Source organism: Macrotis lagotis, chromosome 4 (genome assembly GCF_037893015.1).
Source record: "Macrotis lagotis isolate mMagLag1 chromosome 4, bilby.v1.9.chrom.fasta, whole genome shotgun sequence".
In the NCBI taxonomy this organism is placed as follows: Eukaryota; Metazoa; Chordata; class Mammalia; order Peramelemorphia; family Peramelidae; genus Macrotis; species Macrotis lagotis.
The window spans coordinates 53,909,627-53,929,858 of NC_133661.1; the positions used below are offsets into that span (position 1 = coordinate 53,909,627).

The 20,232-nt window shown below is 42.7% G+C and overlaps 4 protein-coding genes across 15 annotated transcripts in view; 1 reads left to right on the forward strand and 3 right to left on the reverse strand.

The window, feature by feature from the left end:
* Window positions 1–4,295, forward strand: part of FAM149B1 (family with sequence similarity 149 member B1) — a 49,182-nt gene extending 44,887 nt beyond the window's left edge. For 2 of the 5 annotated variants that reach the window (XM_074232824.1, XM_074232821.1), the window contains one exon: window positions 496–1,085. In XM_074232824.1, coding sequence (XP_074088925.1) covers window positions 496–569 — 74 coding nt within the window. In that variant the 3' untranslated portion in view covers window positions 570–1,085. Of the gene's footprint in view, window positions 1–495 lie in introns of all 5 variants that reach the window. The other 3 variants (XM_074232820.1, XM_074232822.1, XM_074232823.1) reach the window with 3 other exon arrangements.
* Window positions 2,619–5,190, reverse strand: DNAJC9 (DnaJ heat shock protein family (Hsp40) member C9). The gene is made up of 5 exons (XM_074232825.1): window positions 4,923–5,190; window positions 4,520–4,660; window positions 3,948–4,202; window positions 2,941–3,027; window positions 2,619–2,822 (listed from the first exon to the last, which is right to left on the reverse strand). The coding sequence occupies exons 1-5, from the start codon at window positions 5,100–5,102 to the stop codon at window positions 2,706–2,708; spliced, it is 780 nt and encodes a 259-aa protein (XP_074088926.1). The 5' UTR covers window positions 5,103–5,190; the 3' UTR covers window positions 2,619–2,705.
* A 3,149-nt stretch (window positions 5,191–8,339) lies between these two features.
* On the reverse strand, window positions 8,340–10,042 carry MRPS16 (mitochondrial ribosomal protein S16). The gene is made up of 3 exons (XM_074232834.1): window positions 9,898–10,042; window positions 9,430–9,690; window positions 8,340–9,340 (listed from the first exon to the last, which is right to left on the reverse strand). The coding sequence occupies exons 1-3, from the start codon at window positions 9,908–9,910 to the stop codon at window positions 9,198–9,200; spliced, it is 417 nt and encodes a 138-aa protein (XP_074088935.1). The 5' UTR covers window positions 9,911–10,042; the 3' UTR covers window positions 8,340–9,197.
* A 2,859-nt stretch (window positions 10,043–12,901) lies between these two features.
* Window positions 12,902–20,232, reverse strand: part of CFAP70 (cilia and flagella associated protein 70) — an 83,995-nt gene continuing 76,664 nt past the window's right edge. For 3 of the 8 annotated variants that reach the window (XM_074232829.1, XM_074232828.1, XM_074232830.1), the window contains exons 27-28: window positions 13,890–13,937; window positions 12,902–13,380 (exon numbers count right to left, since the gene is read on the reverse strand). In XM_074232829.1, coding sequence (XP_074088930.1) covers window positions 13,300–13,380; window positions 13,890–13,937 — 129 coding nt within the window. In that variant the 3' untranslated portion in view covers window positions 12,902–13,299. Of the gene's footprint in view, window positions 13,381–13,889; window positions 13,938–14,136; window positions 14,648–20,232 lie in introns of those variants that run through there. The other 5 variants (XM_074232827.1, XM_074232826.1, XR_012477789.1 and 2 more) reach the window with 4 other exon arrangements.

Here is a 20,232-nt window from a genome sequence, read left to right on the forward strand (position 1 = left end):
TGCCAGATTAATTTTTAAAATCCTAGGATCAGATTGAAAATTATAGAGACCTTGTAGGCCTTCTGAGTCCAGAACCCTTTCCTTCACACCCCCATTTCTCACATAAGCCCACAATCTAGAACTTGTTTTCTCATCCAGCAATTCCACAGGCTTAATTACCAGACAGTGACTTCTCATTGAGAGCTCTGGCAGCTCATGGCACTTTCTTGGTCAAAACCCTTTCAGAGCTGCTGGTCATCCATGGAAGTCCAGACTCCTTCCTGCACCTGTGTTCATGGCACCCCCCCCCCAGCTTCCCCTTTTCCTACTTGAGCAAAACCAGACTTCGCTGCTCTCCAATGTCCCAGCCAAATGTCTTAGCTCCCCTCCTACTAGACTATAAGATTCTTGTTTTGACTGTGCTTTCTTAAGGTACTCAGCAGTAATCAAAAATGTTGTTCAATTTTTTTGCATTCTAACTTCAATATTACTTATTATATCATCTTCGTCTACTAGGTCTTCAGTTACACGGCTCTGCAAGATCTCAAAGTCGAGGTGGAGCAGTCACTAGAACCAGACAGGGCCCATAGGATAAACCACAATGCAAACCCCAAAAACCTGTTGTTAGGTGGTTGTGAGCTTGTCTGAGAATTTTGTGAATCAGTGTTCAGGCAGCTCAGTGATGCAGAACTTGTTTACAAGAAAAACTCAAAACTATCTTTATGAAGTTATTTTTTGTATAACCTACTGGGGGGAAAAACCCAGTGTCTGCCAAAGATTGTGTGGACCACTTGTCTTCCTTCAGAGCAAGTTAAGCTATTATTGGACAAAAGACTCTTCTCTAAGATGGACCTCCTCCCCAAATCATTATATTGTCTGACAAGCAGTATTATTACGGCAGATGTGTGAAAAGCAGCAGTTAAACTGCTATAGCATTAAGCAACCATATTCCCTAGAACACTTCTGCTTGTATTTAAACTCCTGAAAATAATTTTATTTTCTTAATTTCAAGTGAAATCATTAAGGAGACAGTGTTGTGAGAAGGCTGAACTGCCACTCAAACGAAAATGCTTCCTAGAGTGGCTCCAAAATTAGCCGGACTGATCCCCAAGGAACCTGGCCACAGATTTACTGGAGAATAAAACTGACAGTAAAGACCAATTGGAAAACATCATGCATTAGTTGAGAGAAATATGGCTTATTTTACCTTTATTGAAATGGGCCAATTTGCCAGATCTTATCTTTTTAGACTAATACTGATCAAGCTCTATTTCAGGTGAAGTTGTACAGTCACTACTATTTCCTGTATTCTTACTAGTTCTGCTTCATTGATCAGATTCCTCTAATACTCATGCTTCCATTATTGCCAAATTTTCTTCAGTAACAAATAAATAAATTCATTTCCTTTTTTGGAACTTTCCTATGTGGCTCCACTAACAGTCAGTGATTTTCACGTGCTAATTCTCAGATTCCTTTGGTGACAGTGGAGTAGCAGAAAGTGAGTGATGAGCTCAGAATCTCTTGGGAGTTTTTCTAAAGGCATTTTAAAATTCATAATTAGCACAAACAATGGTATAAATGCAGCTTCTTCAAGAGCTGTTTAGCTTACATAATACTTAATTTCATTTGTAATTAAATCTGATTATATAATTGGTTTCTATTATTCAATTATTGTTTAAGTCATCTCCTGAACAAAAAGAATTCATGAAATCATAGTGAGGATACTTTACACTATCAATTTGATTCATAACAAAATGGCCACTGGTACCATTGTGTTAGCTTGAGGTGGGGGAATCCAAACTGCATGAAATTTATATTTTTTTAATTGAATGCAATTAAAGAGTTTATTTTCTAAATCAGTATTTGTGATCAGAAACTGGAAGTAATTGACAACTCTCACTTTCCTCCTAATTTAAGATCCATGGTGACAAATTTCAACAGAAGTCTTAGTCATGACATTTGAGGAAAAAGTACATACAATTCTACATCCTCTGCAAAACTGCTTGGTATTTGAAGAAGCCTGGTTGAAAGAAGAGTTGTGAATACGAATGTGTTAGGCCTTAGCTTTCTTTTTTCAAGAGTTCAAGTTATTAGCAAATTCAACTCTTGGTAAGATCATTGGGCTCTATTATCACCCCACCCACCCCACTCCCAGATATCACTTTTGGAAACTTGAGAGCTAGTTTTTTGTTGTTGTTGTTTTTTAGGTTTTTGCAAGGCAAATGGGGTTAAGTGGCTTGCCCAAGGCCACACAGCTAGGTAATTAAGTGTCTGAGACCCGATTTGAACCCAGGTACTCCTGACTCCAGGGCATGTCCTTTATCCACTGTGCCACCTAGCCACCCTGCTTTAAAAATTTGATTTCCTCACCAATAACATTATTACCTGTCAAGTGAACTGAAAGAAGTCTCTATCTTGTCTTGATAGAATTAGTCTAGAATTCCTTCTGTGTAAGATGCATGGCAACATATATCCTCTGAAAACCAAATTCTCCCAGGAGGAAAATTTCATACAAACACTAGGTACCTGCCAGTAAACACTTTTGAGAAGATCCATATGTAACATGACAATGAACTGGGGCAACTGCTGAATAAATTACTCACAAGTAGTCTAGGTCTAGGTAATCTAGGCCAGAAGGATAACAAAGATTTTCTCATTTTATTCGTTAGGTGAGGAAGTACCAATTAAATAGAAGGCCCACTGAAGAAACAAAAGCATTGCTTTCATTATTTTTTTCCTTTCTTGTCAGTTGGTTTTTTCCCTTTTTTGGAAGAGTTGCAATACTTTGCTTCCATCTGGGCCAGAAAACTCTCCATTTCTTTTACACGATCCTTTTGTCTGCTCTATTGGAAAAGTTAAAACACATACATTTCAGAACAAAATCAGCAAGTCCCTAAGATAAGAACTGGATCAGGGGAGGAAGGGTTCTCTGTGCTCTAGGTCTCTACCCACAGAACTCACCTGGATAAGTGCTTTTAGATCACCTGGTTCACCCCCTAGGCCCAGCTCCTTTCTGGTCTTTTCTGCTTCTTTGGCTTCTTCTTGAGCCTGAAAAAGCACACACACACACACCCCCAAATGCATATGAGATTCAAGGTCAAATAAAAGGAGTTCTGCTTTATGTCCACTACAAAAGCCAAGGACCAACAAATTCTGCATTAATACTCACTTGGCTTCTGTGAAGCACCCTCATTTCCAAGTCTAATCCCTTTTCTTAAGGCCATCTATGAGGTCTTATAAAAGGATTTGGTTAAAAGGACAGGGACTGTGATGTGTTTTCAAAGGTATAAGGAATAGGAATCCTGGAAAAGAAAAACCAAGCTCTCCACTAATACAGATCAGCACCTTGGAAAGGCAGGGTCTTATGGTCTCTTAGAGCACCAACACTGCTTGACTTGGCTAGGCTCACATGCTACCTGCCAGAAGCCAGCATGCTATCCTCACCATCTATAATGCACTCTCTCTAGTCTTCATGAGTTGTGGAAGCAGTGTATCTGGGGAGTTTTAGCCAAGTTTACTGAATTAGATCAGCAGGAAAGGAAAGCAACAAAATTCCCAGGAGACCTTGATAAAAGTTCATTTACCTGATGATACTCCAGAGAAGAAATTAGCTTAGACTAGCATGATCAGTTTCTTGTCTGAAATATCAGTTTGACATACAATAAGCAGTGGTTGCCAAGGCAACTTCAGTTTAAATACTTTTAGTTCTTTTGACTTAACCTCTTCCCTCTTTTCAAAAGTCTATTCTTTTATCAAATCATCCCAGTTAAAGTGAATGCAAAACAAATACAAGTTCCTCCTCAAGAAAAATATTTTGACCTTTTTCTCCACTAATTTAAACTTCTCAAGCAACTATGCTTTTAATAACATAAAAACACGAAGGATCTAAGTAATTTAAGTACTTACTACTCCAATAAGAACTAGTTTCCCATTACTCTTGGGGCCCTAATATCAAAAATCCACATTACCCTCCTTTTCCTTGCATTCATTTTTTGCTTCGACTCTTTGAGGAAAGCTTTAAAGGGTGGAACTTCTCCAGAATCGATGGCCTGTTGTATTATGTTCCGTATTCTGGGTTCGTCGGTGTATTCTGCGCATAATACAGACTGCATGATTTGATCCATATCGCCCTTGAAGTCCACATAGGCTTGTTTAATATCAGCCAGCTCTTCTTCTGAACCAATGTACTTCTCTTCAAAGGTCTTAATGTCCTCAAAAGTTATCTTGAAAAGAGAAAGGCACAACTTATCGGTGGCCCTCTCGGTTAAGGGTATTTTTTTCAAAATTAGAAAAATTTTTGCAGGGAAAGGGGTCAAGTGGCTTGGCCAAGGCCACACGGCTGGGTAATTAGTGTCTGAGTCAAATTTGAACCCAGGTCCTCCTGACGGCAGAGCCGGCGCGCTAGGGAACCCCCATGCGCGTCCTGCTCCATTAGGGCACGCCGTCAGCCGCGGGGGGGCACCGAGCCCAGCCGCGAGCGGGCACAGCCGGGTGGCCCTGGCAGCGAGGCTCCGCCCCCCGCCCCGCGGGCGCCCCGCACCTCTCTGAAGAGCAGCCGCCAGTAGGCCGCCCAGTCCCGCTCCTGGCTCAGCGCCTCCGACTCCTCGTCCACCGCGCCCTGCTCGTCGTAGGCCGCCCGCGCCTCGGGGTCGCTCAGGATCGCGTAGGCCTTGCCCAGGATCTGGGGGGGCAGCAGCCGGCTGTGGGCCCCTGCCCTGGCTACCAGGGGGTGCCGGCCCGGGGGGACCCCGCCCCCGAAGAGACCCCGCCCCCGGAGGCCCTGCCCCGGGGAGACCCCGCCCCCGGAGGCCCTGCCCCGGGGAGACCCCGCCCCCGGAGGCCCTGCCCCAAGGAGACCCCGCCCCCGGAGGCCCTGCCCCGGGGAGACCCCGCCCCCGGGATGCCCCGGGGAGGCCCCGCCCCCGAGGCCCCGCCCCGCGCACCTGGAAGCGGCGGGTGGCCTCCTCCCGGGCGTCCTCGGCCACGCGGTCCGGGTGCAGCCTCAGGGAGGCCTTGCGGTAGCCGCGCCGGATCTCGCCGTCCGAGGCCTCGCGCCGCACGCCCAGCACCTCGTACAGGTCGGCGGTGCCGAACTCCTCCCTGCAGCGCTCCAGGAGCCCCATGGCCGCCGCGGCCCGGCCCGGCCCGCACTCGCGCCTCCCAGCCGCCGCCGGTTTTCTCTTCCCGCGCGAAAGAGAGCTGCCGGCGGCGGGGCGGGGCGGGAAGTGACGTGCGGGACGGGGGGGGGGCGCGAGCTTCCTGCGCAGCCGCAAACGGTCTCCCCTGCCGCCGCCTCCGCCCGCCGGCGCCTCCCTCCCACTTCCTCCGCGGAGACTGTGCGCGGGTGGGCGTGGCCTTGCTTGGGAGCCCCGACCCGGGGGAGCCCCGCCCCCCGCGGTCCCGTGACAGACTCCGCCTTGCTCTGCGCAGGCGCCGCGCCCTGTCGCGCTTGGCCCGCGGCCCCGCAGGCAGCGGCGCAGGGAGGGCCCGGGGGCCTGGCAAGGGGCCGGTCCTCGCGCCGCCGCCTCCCCTTCCCCCGGGTGAAGCTGGTGCGCGCTGCCGCCCCCGGTGACGGCAGGATCCGCGCCACCCGCCCGCCCTTCATGCACGACGTTCAAATCTGGCCTCAGATACTTAATAATTACCTAGCTGTGTGGCCTTGGGCAAGCCACTTAACCCCATTTGCCTTGCAAAATCTAAAAAAAAAAATTCTGACTGATGGTCTATTACCTAATTTTTTAATCACATGATGTTACTGGTAGAGAATTTCATAAGCTGTTGCTAAAGTTGTTTATTATTTTTTCAGTTAGTCTTTTTTATCTGGGGATTCACAGATGTTGATTAGTGATTGATGTAATACACGTGTTGTTTACCAAACCATACCACAGAAGTCCTTTTCTTATTGTTGAAAAATACCTTGAAGGAATGCAACCTAATAGCAAAAAACATCTTAAAGCAAAATCACAAAAGAGAGACTTCAAACAAAACTGAATTAATTATCCTAAACAGACATACTTAATCTGAGTATATGCCACCCACTTGCTGCTGGCTGTCCTTGCAGCCATCTGGAATGATCTGTAACTGAGATCACGATTATAATTAAAACAATCTGTACAGCAATTCTCAATATGCTTCCACCTCCCTTGAGATCAGAACAAAAAGTACATATGAACATCAGTAGTAGCAAATAGAGTAATAAATACTCCACATTAAGTCCTTGACCCAGGAGAGACTTTCTCCCCTAGCCTGACTTCTCCCCATATTCCCAGAACCTCTCAGAGGTCCAAGATAGCTGCCAATACAAGTAGACACTACAAGGATCATTAATCCCTGCTCTGTCCGGCAATCTTTTTTTCCTGGTGCTAATAATCAAGTCATTCATAATGTGGCTTCCTTAGTCCAGCCTAAATCTTTCATTATTGCACTGTGTCTTAGTGATACTTGAGCAACTGTTATTGCATTTTGGCCAAGTTCTTTTTTTTTTTTTTTAGTTTTTGCAAGGCAGTGGGATTAAGTGGCTTGCCCAAGGCCACACAGCTAGGTAATTATTACGTGTGTTAGGCTGGATTTGAACTCAGGCACTCCTGACTCCAGGGCCAGTGCTCTATCTGCTGTGCCATCTAGCTGCTCCTTGGCCAAGTTCTGATGTGGATCCAGTTGAAAGATTGTATCATTTCCACTTCTACCAGAAGGTCTAGGAAGATATTCACACAATACAACCCTTTCTACCAGCAAGTGAGGTGTTTAGTAAGTACCATTTCCCATTGTCTCCCGTGTTCCTCCCCACATGTCCCATGGCTAGTGTGCTCTCCCTTCTGCCTATTGGTTTCTTGCAAGACTCAGCTCAAACCCCACCGGGAGGCTTTGCCAGATCTCCCCTTCCTAGGCCTTTCTTCTTATATTTCCTCCAACTGTGCTGGCATTATCTCTCCTACTAGATTGAAGTCCCCTAGGGTTCTGATGGTGGTGGTGCTAATTCATAATCAGAAGAGTATCAAAGGCTTTGGGAAAACAGATTTTTTAAAAATAAAATGATAGGTACTAACCCATGATCCAGAATGCTGAAAGGGACAATGATTTAGGAATTAGAGAATGAACTCAAAAACAATATTCAAAAAGTATATTCTAACCATTAAAGAAAAAGAAAGTTAAAGACCAATGTGGCTAGTGAACTCTGATGAATTCAGGTTTGAAAAGGACATGTACAAAAGGTATAAGGGATGCATAAATGAGAACAAATATCCAAGAGTGACATGAACCTTTAAGAAAAACTTCAGCCAGTTTCAAGCAGAGAATGAAGAGTGACCTGGGGAAAATACTAACAAAAACGAAATTTGGGGTAGGGAGGGTTTTTGTAGCAAGATGGGACAAGGATAGGCAGGCATGCAGTCTGAGATAAAGAAGGGAAAAAGAGTTGACTGATTTGCTTTGGTTTACTTTGGTGAGAATGATCCTCATGGGGGCGGCTAGGTGGCACAGTGGATAAAGCATAGACCCTGGAGTCAAGAGTACCTGGGTTTAAATCTGGCCTCAGACAATAATTAGGTGGCTGTGTGGCCTTGGGCAAGCCACTTAACTCCATTTGCCTTGCAAAAACCTTAAAAAAAATGATCTTCATGGGTTGTGGGAAATCTGGGTCACTATTACATTGTTGGTGGAGCTGTGAACTCATCCAACCTTTCTGGAGAGCAATTTGGAACTATGCGGGCAACAAAAATGAGCATACCCTTTGATCCAGCAATACCACTACTGGGTCTATACCCTAAAGAGATGATGAAAATGGGTAAAAACATCATTTGTACAAAAATATTCATAGCAGCCCTGTTTGTGGTGGCAAAGAATTGGAAATTAAGTGAATGTCCTTCAGTTGGGGAATAGCTTAGCAGACTGTGGTATATGTATGTCATGGAACACTATTCTATTAGAAACCAGGAGGGATGGGAATTCAGGGAAGCCTGGAGGGATTTGCATGAACTGATGCCGAGTGAGATGAGCAGAACCAGAAAAACACTGTACACCCCAACAGCAACATGGGGGTGATGATCAACCTTGATGGACTTGCTCCTAACATCAGTGCAACAATCAGGGACAATTTAGGGCTTTCTGCAATGGAGAATACCATCTGTAACTGTGGAGTTTGAACAAAGTCCAAGGACTATTTCCTTTAATTTAGAAAAAAAACCTGGTATCTTGTCTGATCTTGTTAACTCTTATACTTTTATATATGTTGCTTCCTTAAGGATATGATTTCTCTCTCATCACACTCAATTTGGATCAATATGTACCATGGAAACAATGTAAAGACTGACATATTGCCTTCTGTGGGGGGGTGGGGGAGGGAAGTAAGATCAGGGGAAAAATTGTAAAACTCAAATAAAATCTTTATTTAAAAAAAGAATGATCTTCATACTGGAAACAAAAGGATTCTGTGGAACCTGAAGTCCAACACAGATGAGATGTTAGCACGAACTTGTTAATGAGGCCACTAGAGGGCTGTTAGTCATGTACTGATGGAAAGGTGCTTGTCTGCAGACATAAGCAAGAGCTGATTTTCAAAGAAAAATGCTATAATCTTGTAGGGCCTAGGGCTTTGATGCCAGTCTCCTCTAGAGTCACCTGGTAAGAAATAGTAATCTCTAGAAGCCTGGCTTCCTTAAGAACACATCACCCAACTCACCCCCTTTTCCTTGTGTGATAGACTGTTGTGTTCTTGTGTTGCTAGACTGATGCATCAGAGTTATTATGTTTTGGACTTCAGGGAGGCATTTGCTAGTCTCATAAAACCAAACTGGAAACACCTGGCTTGATCATAATTTGGTATTTGGCCTGTTCTAGTTCGTTGATGGATCAGTCAAGGATCTTGAGGAAGATTTCTCTTTTGCAGGGCTCTGTTGCCATTTCACTATTTTGAAATGGAAGATTTTTCCAAGTCTTCAGGTGACAAACCATGAGATCTACACTGTCTACAACCCGGGCTGTCCGATGCGGCCTCCAGTCTCTTTCCCTTTCAATCCACAGCCTTGAGTGGAGACTGCGGAGTTATGTCTGAGCTTCGTCACTGAATACCCATCCCTTAAATTGCCCCAAATCTTGCAACCCTTCGGTTTCTGCGTCCTGATAATTCCCTGCCCAAGGCCCAGCTCTAACCTCCACAAGCCCGGCACTCCAGAAGTACAGACAGAGCTCGGCTCATGGGCTTTATTCACGGGCGCGGGGAGTCAGCAGTCGGCGCCCCCGGGGCGGCCGCTCTGCTGCGGGGCCTGGGCCGGGCTGGCCGCGGCCGCCTCCAGGGCGCGTGTCCTTCTCAGCCGCTCCGCATCGGTGATCGTCATGGGGTGCAGCGGGAAGAAGCCGCAGAGACCTGGGGGCGACACGAGGCTGGTGGGCCCGGGCTCCCGGGGCGGGGCGGGCCTGGCCCCCCTAACCCAGGGGCTGCGGGCGGGGGGTTACCCAGGAGCTTCTCCACGGGCTTGGTGAGGTGCGCCCCGGAGCCCAGCCAGTGGCGGATCCTGTCCAGGTTGAGGCCCACCAGCTTCTCGCCGTGGCTGTTGGGCAGCGGGTCGTAGCAGCCCAGCTGCTCCAGGTGGCGGCCGTCCCGGGCGCGCCGGTTGTAGGCCGCCACCACGCGGTAGAAGGGCCGGTTGCTGCAGCCGCCCAGCGCCAGCCGGATGCTCACGTGGCCGCCTCGGTAGTTCTTCCGGAGCAGGGGGGCTGCGGAAAGACGGGCCCGCCCTCAGTGCCCAAGCCCCGCCCCCGGAAGCCCCCGGCTGCCTGCGGGCTCCCCCAACCGCGCCTGCGCACGGCGCGCTCGACGATTTGCCGGACATGCTCGATCAGCCCCCCCCCCCCGCCCGACCCTCGTCCGCCTCCGGGCGGAGGGAGGCCGCAAGTGCCTCGCCCCACCCGGCGGCCACTCACTCAGCTGGACCATGGCGGACTAGACGAGACGAGAAGCCGGAGCTCTATAAGGAATTCCGTTGGGAAGCGGGAACCTCCGAAGCGTCTGCGCGCGCCTTCAGCCAGCGGCCCCTCCTCGCACCGGAAGCGAATTGTCCGCGCCTGCGCAGAGGGCGCTCCGGAAATGCCGGCTTCCCTAGTCCCGCCCTCCTCTAAGTCACTCCTTCCCACAGAAAGCCCGCGCCTGCCGCTTCCCCGCCACGACTCTGCGACCGGGAAAGGAAAGCTCGCCCCGTCCCCCGAGGAGCCGGTGCTGGCGGCCTCGGGGTAACCTCCGAGGGGGGCCTGGGCGGGGAGTGGAGGGAGCGGAGCCAGGGACCAGTTGTGGGCATGGGGGGGTAAAGGGCCTGCCGTGGGAGGGCTTGAGCAGCGAGGCCGAGGAGGCCACGGGAAGATGGGCTGGCACGGAGAGGAGGCCAATGTGATGGCAGGCTGGCACGGAGAGGAGGCCAATGTGATGGCAGGCTGGCACGGAGAGGAGGCCAATGTGATGGCAGGCTGGCACAGAGAGAGGAGAGATGAGGGCAATGTGAAGGTGAACTGACAGAGAGAGGAGGCGGGGAGGCCTATGTGAAGATGGATTAGCATAGGGGGAGAAGGCAAAGAGACCAATTTGAAGGCTGTTGCTCTAGTCTAGACAAGAGGCCTAAACAATGGTCAGAACTGAGTAAACAGTGAGATGTGAAACCAGAAATAAGATGCAGCCATTAACTGGATAAGGAGAATGAGAGTAAGACATTAAGACTAAGTGGGATGGTAATGCTTTGGACAGAAAAAAATAAAGTTCAGTAGAGGAGAAGATTTGGGGAAAAGATTTTATTTCTGGGATGCTTCTAAGATATCGTCCAAAATGTCCATTGATGTGAATTTGGTGCTTGAGCCCCTGAATTGGAAACTGCATAGCGATAAAAATGAATCCTTTGAGAACTGATGAGATTTACCAAGTAAAAGAAGTTTGGCTGTAAAGGAGAAGGTGGACAAAGGAGGTTCCATGAGATAAGACTAGTAAAGATTTTCCTTTCTTTTTTTTTTTAAAGGTTTTTGCAAGGCAAATGGGGTTAAGTGGCTTGCCCAAGGCCACACAGCTAGGTAATTATTAAGTGTCTGGGGTCGGATTTGAACCCAGGTACCCCTGACTCCAAGGCCGGTGCTTTATCCACTGAGCCACCTAGCCGCCCCCTAGTAAAGATTTTCTAAGAATTGAGGAGACTTGGACATGTTACTAAGTATTAGGGAGAAAAGTTTGGAAAATTATAGAAAAATCTGCTTAAGAGATTAAAGATGTGTATGTAGAGAGATTGATCTTGGTGAATAGAAAAGTCTTTGTTTTTTAATTTGCTTAGTGATAGTGTGGGGAAATAGTGGAAAGAACAGATTTAATCAAAGAAAAAAAATTAGAGGTAGACAGGAACCAGTTTGCAAAGATCTTTATATTTTTTTAAGTTTTTCTTGATAATTTCTGTTTCTTATATCACCATAGTATCCTTCATAGCCCTCCTAGAGTCCTCTCATAGAACAAATGAATTTTATTTGTATTTTTAAGAGGAGTAAAAAGCACAACTTATACACTGGAAAAATACAAAAATTTGTACAGTGTATACCCACTATCAAGCATAGATATTTTGGGGGTATCCCTTCTTTACAGGTCTTGTTTGATCTTTATAATTTTGTTACATTTATGTCATTCTATTTACACTGTTGTGCTCCTTGTGTTATAGTGTTTTCTTGGCTCTGCGTACTTTGTTCGTGTACATCTCTCTTCTGTATTTATCGGATGCATCATTTTTTACAGCATAGTAATATTCTATTACATTTGTGTATCATAATTTGTCTAGTCATTCCCCAATACATCTACTTTACTTCCAGTTCCTATTGAGCACAAAAGGTGCTTCTCTCAATATTTTGGAGTATATAGGGATTTTTAACTTATGGATGACTGTCTTCCTTAGGCTATAAGCCCAGTAATAGACATTTAAGTCACTTTGCCTAATTCCAAATTGCTTTCCAAAATGGCTGCACCATTTCACAGTTCCACCATTTTAATGATGTGCCTGTCTTTCCTCAACCCCTCTAACACTGACTTGCCATTTTTTTGGTCATTTTTGCCAATTTGCAGGGTGTGAAGTAAACTATTAGTGTTGATTTAATTTGTATTTCTCTTATTGAATTGGAACATTTTTCATATGTTAGTGAATACCTATCAGTTCTTCTGAAAACAGTTTATTCATGTCCTTTGACCATCCTCTTTGGGGAATGGGAAACACATTTTTTTATGCCTCTAATATATAATATTTGCTGCATGTCTTTTTTTTTGCTGTGATATAATTCAGATATAGAGGCCTGTGTCTGATTAGCTCTAAAGGGTTAGGACCTTATATATGCAGTGAGAGGCGGCTTTATGTACTCTCTAGGGAAGACTCCTCATGGACTTCATTGGATTAGATAAAAATCAACCACTCCAGTGATTTTCTGCTATTCCTTTTTTGTTGTTTTGGGGTTTTTAATATTTTTTTTTGGCTTTTGCAAGTCAATAGGGTTAAGTGACTTGCCCAAGGTCTCACAGCTAGGTAATTATGAAGCGTCTGAGGTTAGAGTTGAACTCTCGTCCCTCTGACACCAGGGCTGGTGCGTTATCCACTACACCACCTAGCTGCCTCCTGCTATTCTTTAAGTAAAGATGTCTGTGGAATTTGCCTATAATAATCTTTCCTCTTCTTCCAAAGCAAGGACCCAATCTCCTGACCAGTCTTCCTTTACTAAGAAGGTCCTTAGGTCACATCTTTCCAATGATAAACCTGGCCAGTGGCATTACCTTGCTTTGCCTCTCCTCAGTCTTGGGAGGATCCCATAAATCATGAATAACATCTTAGACCAAGAAGAGAGTCATTTTTTTTAGCTAATTCACTCATTTTGCAGATGAGGACACCAAGGTTCAGAGTGATGAAAGAATTTTCTCAGAATTAAAAAGCTACTAATTAGCAAGATCTGCATCAGAACCCAGTTCTGACTCCTGATCTTGTGCTCTCTTTCTCGACTAAATTATTTTGCCTCTCATTCTGCCCCAGAAATTCTGTAGTGCTGCTTCCATCTCATCTCTTGTCTGAACCTACTATTTTTATCAGTTCATCAGTGACTAGGTAAACTTCGTATTTTCTTGCTTAAATTTATTAACCTTATTGAATAACAATAAAAAATATTAAACAACAAAAAGAAACAAAACCAAAAGAAAAAGCCCCAAATGAAACTGTTGTTGGGGCAGATTGTGTTGTTCTTTCGCCCCAAGACTAGTCTGACTCTTTGATGCAGGGGCTCAGGGAGGTTTCTTCCTTATAATCAGACAATAGCAGCTTCTTCTGAAAGATGTCAGAAGGAAGGGTCCCCAAAGCCCACCATGTTTTGCACCACATGGATCTCCTTAAGCAAAGCCTCGTCCTTCAGCTTCAGCTACATTAAAACAGATGATAGGACACACTCCAATAAAGTTGACAAGGTTATACTAACACATTGCAAACCATTCAAGCCTCCCCTCCCCATTCCTCATTAGGATTAGATGCTGTCATGATTTCTTGCTTTCTACATCATGAGTACACCATTCAGAGCTCTTGAAGGGTCAATAAACTGCACCTGTTGACTAATGAGAAGTGTCCCAGTTTGACTGCCACAGAGGAAAAATCTTAAATTTACAGATCAGTAAGCAAAAGTTAAGTATGATTAAGGGATACTTCCAAGACTCCACAGCTAGTTGATAGCTGAGATGGAGCTGGAATCCCCACACCAGTTGTCAAGGCAGTGCTCATTACACTAAGCCAGGCATCAACACCCACAATCACTTAGCAAGGGAGTTTTGATATAACCAGCAGCTCCATGAAAAAAAAAAAAGCAAAAAAAGGTAGGAAGAGCATTCCACATTGATAATTATCTGTTTAAACCCATTAGGGAAATCCAAGTCAAACCTTTAATGTGTATTTGTAGGACTGTTCTGCTTCCAGTTGCCTCCCAGCCTAAAAGCAAAAACAGCAGCTAGTAATTATTTAATGTATACTAAACTTTGCCATTTTAATTTTTTTTTTTTAGTTTTTGCAAGGCAATGGGGTTAAGCACCTTGCCCAAGGCCATACAGCTAGGTAATTATTAAGTGTCTGAGACCAGATTTGAACCCAGGTACTCCTGACTCCAGGGCCAGTGCTTTATCCACTGCACCACCTAGCTGCCCCCCATTTTAATATTTTTTTAAAGAGCTATAACTTCATATGAACAAGGAAAATCTCTGGGAGAGATCTTGGCATGTTTGGAGGCATCAGGGAAGGAGCTAATAGAGTTTAAAAATGAAATAGGGGCATAACCTGGCCAAGATGGCAGAGAGAAGTCAGGCCTGTTCTAAGGTCTCCTGATCATATATACTATGAAACAAACCTTTTTATTTTTTTTTTCGGCAAGGCAATGGGGTTAAGTGGCTTGCACAAGGCCACACAGGTAATTATTAAGTGTCTGAGGCCAGATTTGAACTCAGGTCCTCCTGACTCCAGGACTGGTGCGTTATCCACTGTGCCACCTAGCCACCCTGAAACAGACCTCTTAATAGAAATCCAATTGAGAAAACCCAGAAAGAGAAGCTAGGAGAATGCCTACCTCAAGATCTGTCTTTGGAGATTGTAGGTGAGCCAGGCACAGAGAACAGAGCTGGTGGGGGTCATGTGAGAGCTGGACTAACCTAAGATCAACACCAAAGGCTTTCACTGTGGGAACCATTCAGAGAACCAACTGGAGAGTGGAGGCATGTCAGTGGGACTGTCAGTCTGGGGCTTACTGGAAGGGCATGCCCTACAGGCCGGGTTAGAAATATTATACTCAGTGAGTAATGCCTCTAGTACCCACTACTGCCCAGCCCACTTGGAGTTACTAAGCCCAGTGAGTAAAGCCTCTACGGATCCCAACACCAAACCTCTGAGCGAACCTCTTTCCTAACACAAGATCTTAGGAAAATGAAGAAAGGCCATTGGAAATGGGGGGGGGGGGTCCATAGAAAAATTCCTAGAAGGAAAAGACTTTAACTCAAAGAGACGTAGAACCTCTGAGGAGAATATGATTTGGTTTCTAACACAAAGACTTCTTTGAAGAAATCAGGAAGGAGTTTAAAAATCATTTGGAAATTTGGGAAAAGAAACCCAAGAGAAGATTAACACCTTGCAACAAGAAAACAGATCCTTAGAAAATACAATTGGACAAATTCAAAAAGAAAATAATTGTCTCAAAACCTCAATTGGTCAAATGGAAAACTTACAAAAAAAGAATTGACAAATTGGAAAAGGAGTTGCAAAAGGTAAGTGAAGAAAATTCTCTAAGAAAAATATGGAGTCTGTTGAAACCAATGACTTCATGAGACAACAGGAATCTTAAACAAAACAAAAAAATGAAAAAAATAGAAGAAAATGTAAAATACCTCATCAGGAAAACCACTGTTAACGAGAATAGATTGAGGACGGATAACCTAAGAATTATTGATCTTCCTGAAAACATTGAAGAGAAAAAAAGCCTAGGCTCAATATTACAGGATTTAGTAATGGAAAACTGCCCTAATATCATGGAACCAGAGGGCAAAATAGTTACTGAAAGAATACATCAATCCCCTCTAGAAAGGGATCCCAACATGAAAATGCCAAGGAATATTGTGGCCAAATTCCAGAACTATCAGAATAAAGAGAAAAATCCTATAAGCAGTAGCAAGGAGCCACACAGTAAGGATTACACAGGACCTGGCTGCATCAACATTAAGGGATCAAAGGACCTGGAATGTAATATTCTGAAAAGCAAGGGAGCTTGTAATGCAGCCAAGAATTCATTATCTGTCAAAAGTGAATCTTCTCTTCCAGGGCAAAATATGAGCATTTAATGAAGTAGGAGATTTCCAACTTTTCCTGATGAAAAGACCAGAGCTTAATAGAAAATTTGGACTTTAAATAGGAGACTCAAGAGACATGAAAAGGTACAAAAATGGGGGGGGGGGAACTTATCCAATAAGATGAAACTGGTTATATCCCTACCTGAAAGACTCTAATAACTCTTAAAAGTTTTAATTCTATTAGAAAGAATATACTTAGCCAGAAGTGATGGACACTCATGACCTTTTGCAACTCAGAATGATTTAAAAACAATACTTCCTTAAGAAGGAGGACAGTAAAGAAATGGGAGGATGAAGGAGACTGAATGGGGGTAAATCTCATTACATTAAGAGGTACAGGGGCAGCTAGGTGGTGCAGTGAATAAAGCACTGGCCCTGGAGTCAGGAGTACCTGGGTTCAAATCCAGTCTCAGGCACTTAATAATTACCTAGCTGTGTGGCCTTGGGCAAGCCACTTAACCCCATTTGCCTTACAAAAAAACCTAAAAAAAAGTGGTACAAAGGACTTATTGCAATAGAGGGGAAGAAGGGAGGAGGTGAGAACTGCCTGAATCTTAACTCTCACCAGATTGGGTTAAAATTAACACACAAACACTCAGTTAAGAAACTTATCTTTAAAGTGTTAAAAGGGGGAACCAACAGAAGGAAGGGCAAAGAGAAAGGGGAAAGAAAGGAGGGGGGGTTGGATATAGGAGGGCAAACACTTAAGGTGATGACATTCAGAAACAAAATACTGGGGAATATGGATAAAGATTGAAACTACAAACATGGAAGATAACATGGAGAGAAATAAAGAGTAATTTTAACTTTGAATGTGAATGGGATGAACTCTCCCTTTAGATGTAAACAAATAGCAGGGTGGATTAAAAACCAGAATCCTATAATATGCTACTTACAAGAAACTCATTTGAAGCAGAGAAATACATATGGAATAAAGGAAAAGGTTGGAGCAAAATATATTTTGCTTTAGCTGAAGTGGAAAAAAAGCAGGGGTAGCAATCTTTAATCTCAGACAAAACGCTATAAAAATATAGATATCATTAAAAGAAATAAACTATATCATCCTAAAAGGTACCATAGACAATAAAGTAATTTCAATACTAAATATGTATCCACCCAATCGTATAGCATGCAATTATTAGAGGAGAAGTTGAAGGAGTTGCAGGAAGACAGACATCAAACGCTATTAGTGGGAGACCTCAACCTCACTCAGATTTAGATCACTCTATACAATAAACAAGAAGGAAGTTAAGGAGGTAAACAGATTGTTAGAAAAACCTAGATATGATAGACTTATGGAAGAAACTGAATGGGGATAGAAAGGACTAGACTTTCTTTTCTGCAGTACATGGCACATGAAAATTGACCATAAAAACCTAATAATTGCAGAAAGGCAGAAATAGTGATTACATCTTTGTCAGATCATAATGCAATAAAAATCACTTGCAATATTGGGTCAGGGAGACATAGACCCAAAACTAATTAGAAACTAAATAACCTCATTTTAAAGAATGAGTGGTTCAAACAACAAATTATAGAATTATTTTATCCTAGATAATGACAAGAATGAAACAACATACCAAAAGCTATGGGATACACTCAAGGCAGCTGTTGGGGATATATCTTTAAATGCTTATATGAATAAATTTGAGAAAGAGGAAATCAATGAACTAAATATGCAACTAAAAAATTAGAGAACAAATTAAAAATCCCCAATTAAATACCAAATTAGAAATTCTAAAAATTAAAGGAGAAATTAATAAAATTGAAAGCAAGAAAACTATTGAACTAATAAAACCAAGAGCTGATTTTATGAAAAAAAGCCCAATAAAATTGATAAACCTCTGTTCAATTTTATTTAAAAAAACCCAAATTGCTAGTATAAATAAAAAAGGCGAACTCACCACCAATGAGGAGGAAATTAAAGTAATAATTCAGAATTATTTTGCCCAACTGTCAATAAATTTAATAATCTAAGTGAAATAGATGAATATTTACAAAACTATAAGTTGCCCGGGATAAATGAAGAGGAAATTAAATACCTAAATAACCTTATCTCAGAAAAAAAAAATTCAACAAGCCATTATTGAACTCCCTAAGAAAAAATCTCCAGGGCAAGATGGGTTCACAAGTGAATTCTATCAAATATTTAAGGAACAATTGGTGCCAATTCTATATAAACTCTTTGGAAAAATAGATGAAGACGGAACTCTGCCTGTTTCTATGACACCAGTATGTTGCTGCTACCTAAATTGGGAAGAGTTAAAACAGAAAGAAAATTATAGACCTATCTCCCTGATGAATATAGATGCAAAAATCTTAAAGTCTTACCAAAATGACTACAAGTTATCACTAGGATAGTACATTATGACTAAATAGGATTTATCCCAGGAATGCAGTGTTCATTTAATATTAGGGAAACTGTCAGTATAATTAATTATATCAATAACAAACCTATCAGAAATTATATGATTATATTAATAGATGCTGAAAAAGCTTCTGACAAAATACAGCACCCATTCCTACTAAAAACACTAGAGAGTGTAATGGATTGTTCCTTAGAATAATAAGCAGTATCTATCTGAAACCAGCAAGCATTATATGCAATGGGGATAGGCTAGAGTCATTCCCAATAAGATCAGGTGTGAAAAAAGGATGCTCAATATCACATTAGAAATGTTAGCTTCAGCAATAAGAGAAGAAAAAGAAGTTGAAGGAATTAGAACGGGGAAGGAAGAGACAAAACTCTCACTCTTTGCAGATGACATGATGGTATACCTACAGAATTCCAAAAATTATCTAAAAAACTAGAAATAATTAGCAACTTTAGCAAGGTTGCAGGATATAAAATAAAATCTCATGAATCCTCAACATTTCTATACATGACTAGCAAGATGCAGCAGAAAGACCTAGAAAGAGAAATCCCATTCAAAGTAACTTCAGACAATATAAAAGACCTGGGAGTCTACCTGCCAAGGCAGACTCAGAAACTTTTTGGAAACAATTACAAAACACTTCTCACAACAAATAAAATCAGACTTAAATAACTAGGCAAATATCAATTGCTCATGGATAGGCAGAGCAAATATAATAAAAATGACAATTCAACCAAAATTAAACTACTTGTTTAGTGCCCTACCAGTCAAAATTCCAAAAAATTAATGAGTTTAAAAAAATGAATAAATTCATATGGAAAAATAAAAAGTTGAGAATCTCCAGGGATTTAATTTTAAAAAGTGCAAAAGAAAGTGTCTTAGCCCTACCAGATCTAAAATTATATTATGAAGCACCAGTCATCAAAACTGACTGGTATTGGCTAAGAAACAGAGGTGTATTAGAAGGAAATGATTATAGTAATCTGCTGTTTCATAAACCCAATGAGTCCAGCTATTGGGATAAAAACCACTTCTTTGATAAAAACTCTTGGGAAAATTGGAAGTTAGTATGGCAGAAACTTGGATTAGACCAATACCTCCTACCCAAGATAAGATCATAGGATCTAGACATAAAAACAATATGATAAGCAAATTAGGAGATCAAGAAATAGTTTACCTGTCAGATCAGTTTATGACCAAGGATGAGATGGAGAATATCATTAAAAATAAACTAGACAATTTTGATTACATTCAATTAAAAAGATTTTGCACAGACGAAACCACTGTATCCAAGATCAAAAGAAATGTAATAAATTGGAAAATAATTTTTTGACTAATATTTCTGACATAGGACTCATTTCTAAAATATCCAGAGAATTGAGTTAAACTTTTTTTAAAAAAGACAAGGTATTCCCCAATTGACAAATGGTCAAAAGGATATGCAAAGGCAATTTACAGCTGAGGAAATCAAAGCAATCCATAGTCAGATGAAAAATTGCTCTAAATCACTACTTAGTATAGAAATGCAAATTAAAGCATCTCTAAGGTACCATCTCACACCTCTCAGATTTCCCAATATGACCAGAAAGGACAATGATCATTGTTGGAAGGGTTGTGGGATATCTGGGACACTATTATATTGCTGGTGGATCTGTGAACTCATCCAACCTTTTTGGAGAGCAGACTGGAACTATGTCCAAAGGGCAACAAAAATGTTCATACCCTTTGATCCAGCAATACATACCACTACTGGGTCTTATACCCTGAAGAGATTATGAAAAAGGGCAAAAACATCACTTATACAAAAAAAATTCATAGCATCTCTGTGGTGGCAAAGAGTTGGAAATTGAGTGAGTGTTCATCAATTGGGGAATGGCTTAATAAACTGGTATATGTATGTGATTGAACAGTATTGTTCTATTAGAAATCAGGAGGGATGAGAATTCAGGGAAGCCTGGAGGGATTTGCATGAACTGATACTGAGTGAGATGAGCAGAACCAGAAGAACATTGTACACCCTAA

Excerpts from the sequence above, each read along its gene's own strand:
- DNAJC9 (XM_074232825.1), bottom strand. The coding sequence starts at position 5,102 with ATGGGGCTCCTGGAGCGCTGCAGGGAGGAGTTCGGCACCGCCGACCTG. Across the intron at positions 3,028-3,947 it reads TGAATGCAAGGAAAAGGAGG|GCTCAAGAAGAAGCCAAAGA; the intron begins GTAATGTGGATT and ends GTGCTTTTTCAG. Across the intron at positions 2,823-2,940 it reads ATCTAAAAGCACTTATCCAG|AGCAGACAAAAGGATCGTGT; the intron begins GTGAGTTCTGTG and ends CTTTTCCAATAG.
- MRPS16 (XM_074232834.1), bottom strand. Across the intron at positions 9,341-9,429 it reads GCCCGTGGAGAAGCTCCTGG|GTCTCTGCGGCTTCTTCCCG; the intron begins GTAACCCCCCGC and ends TGTCGCCCCCAG.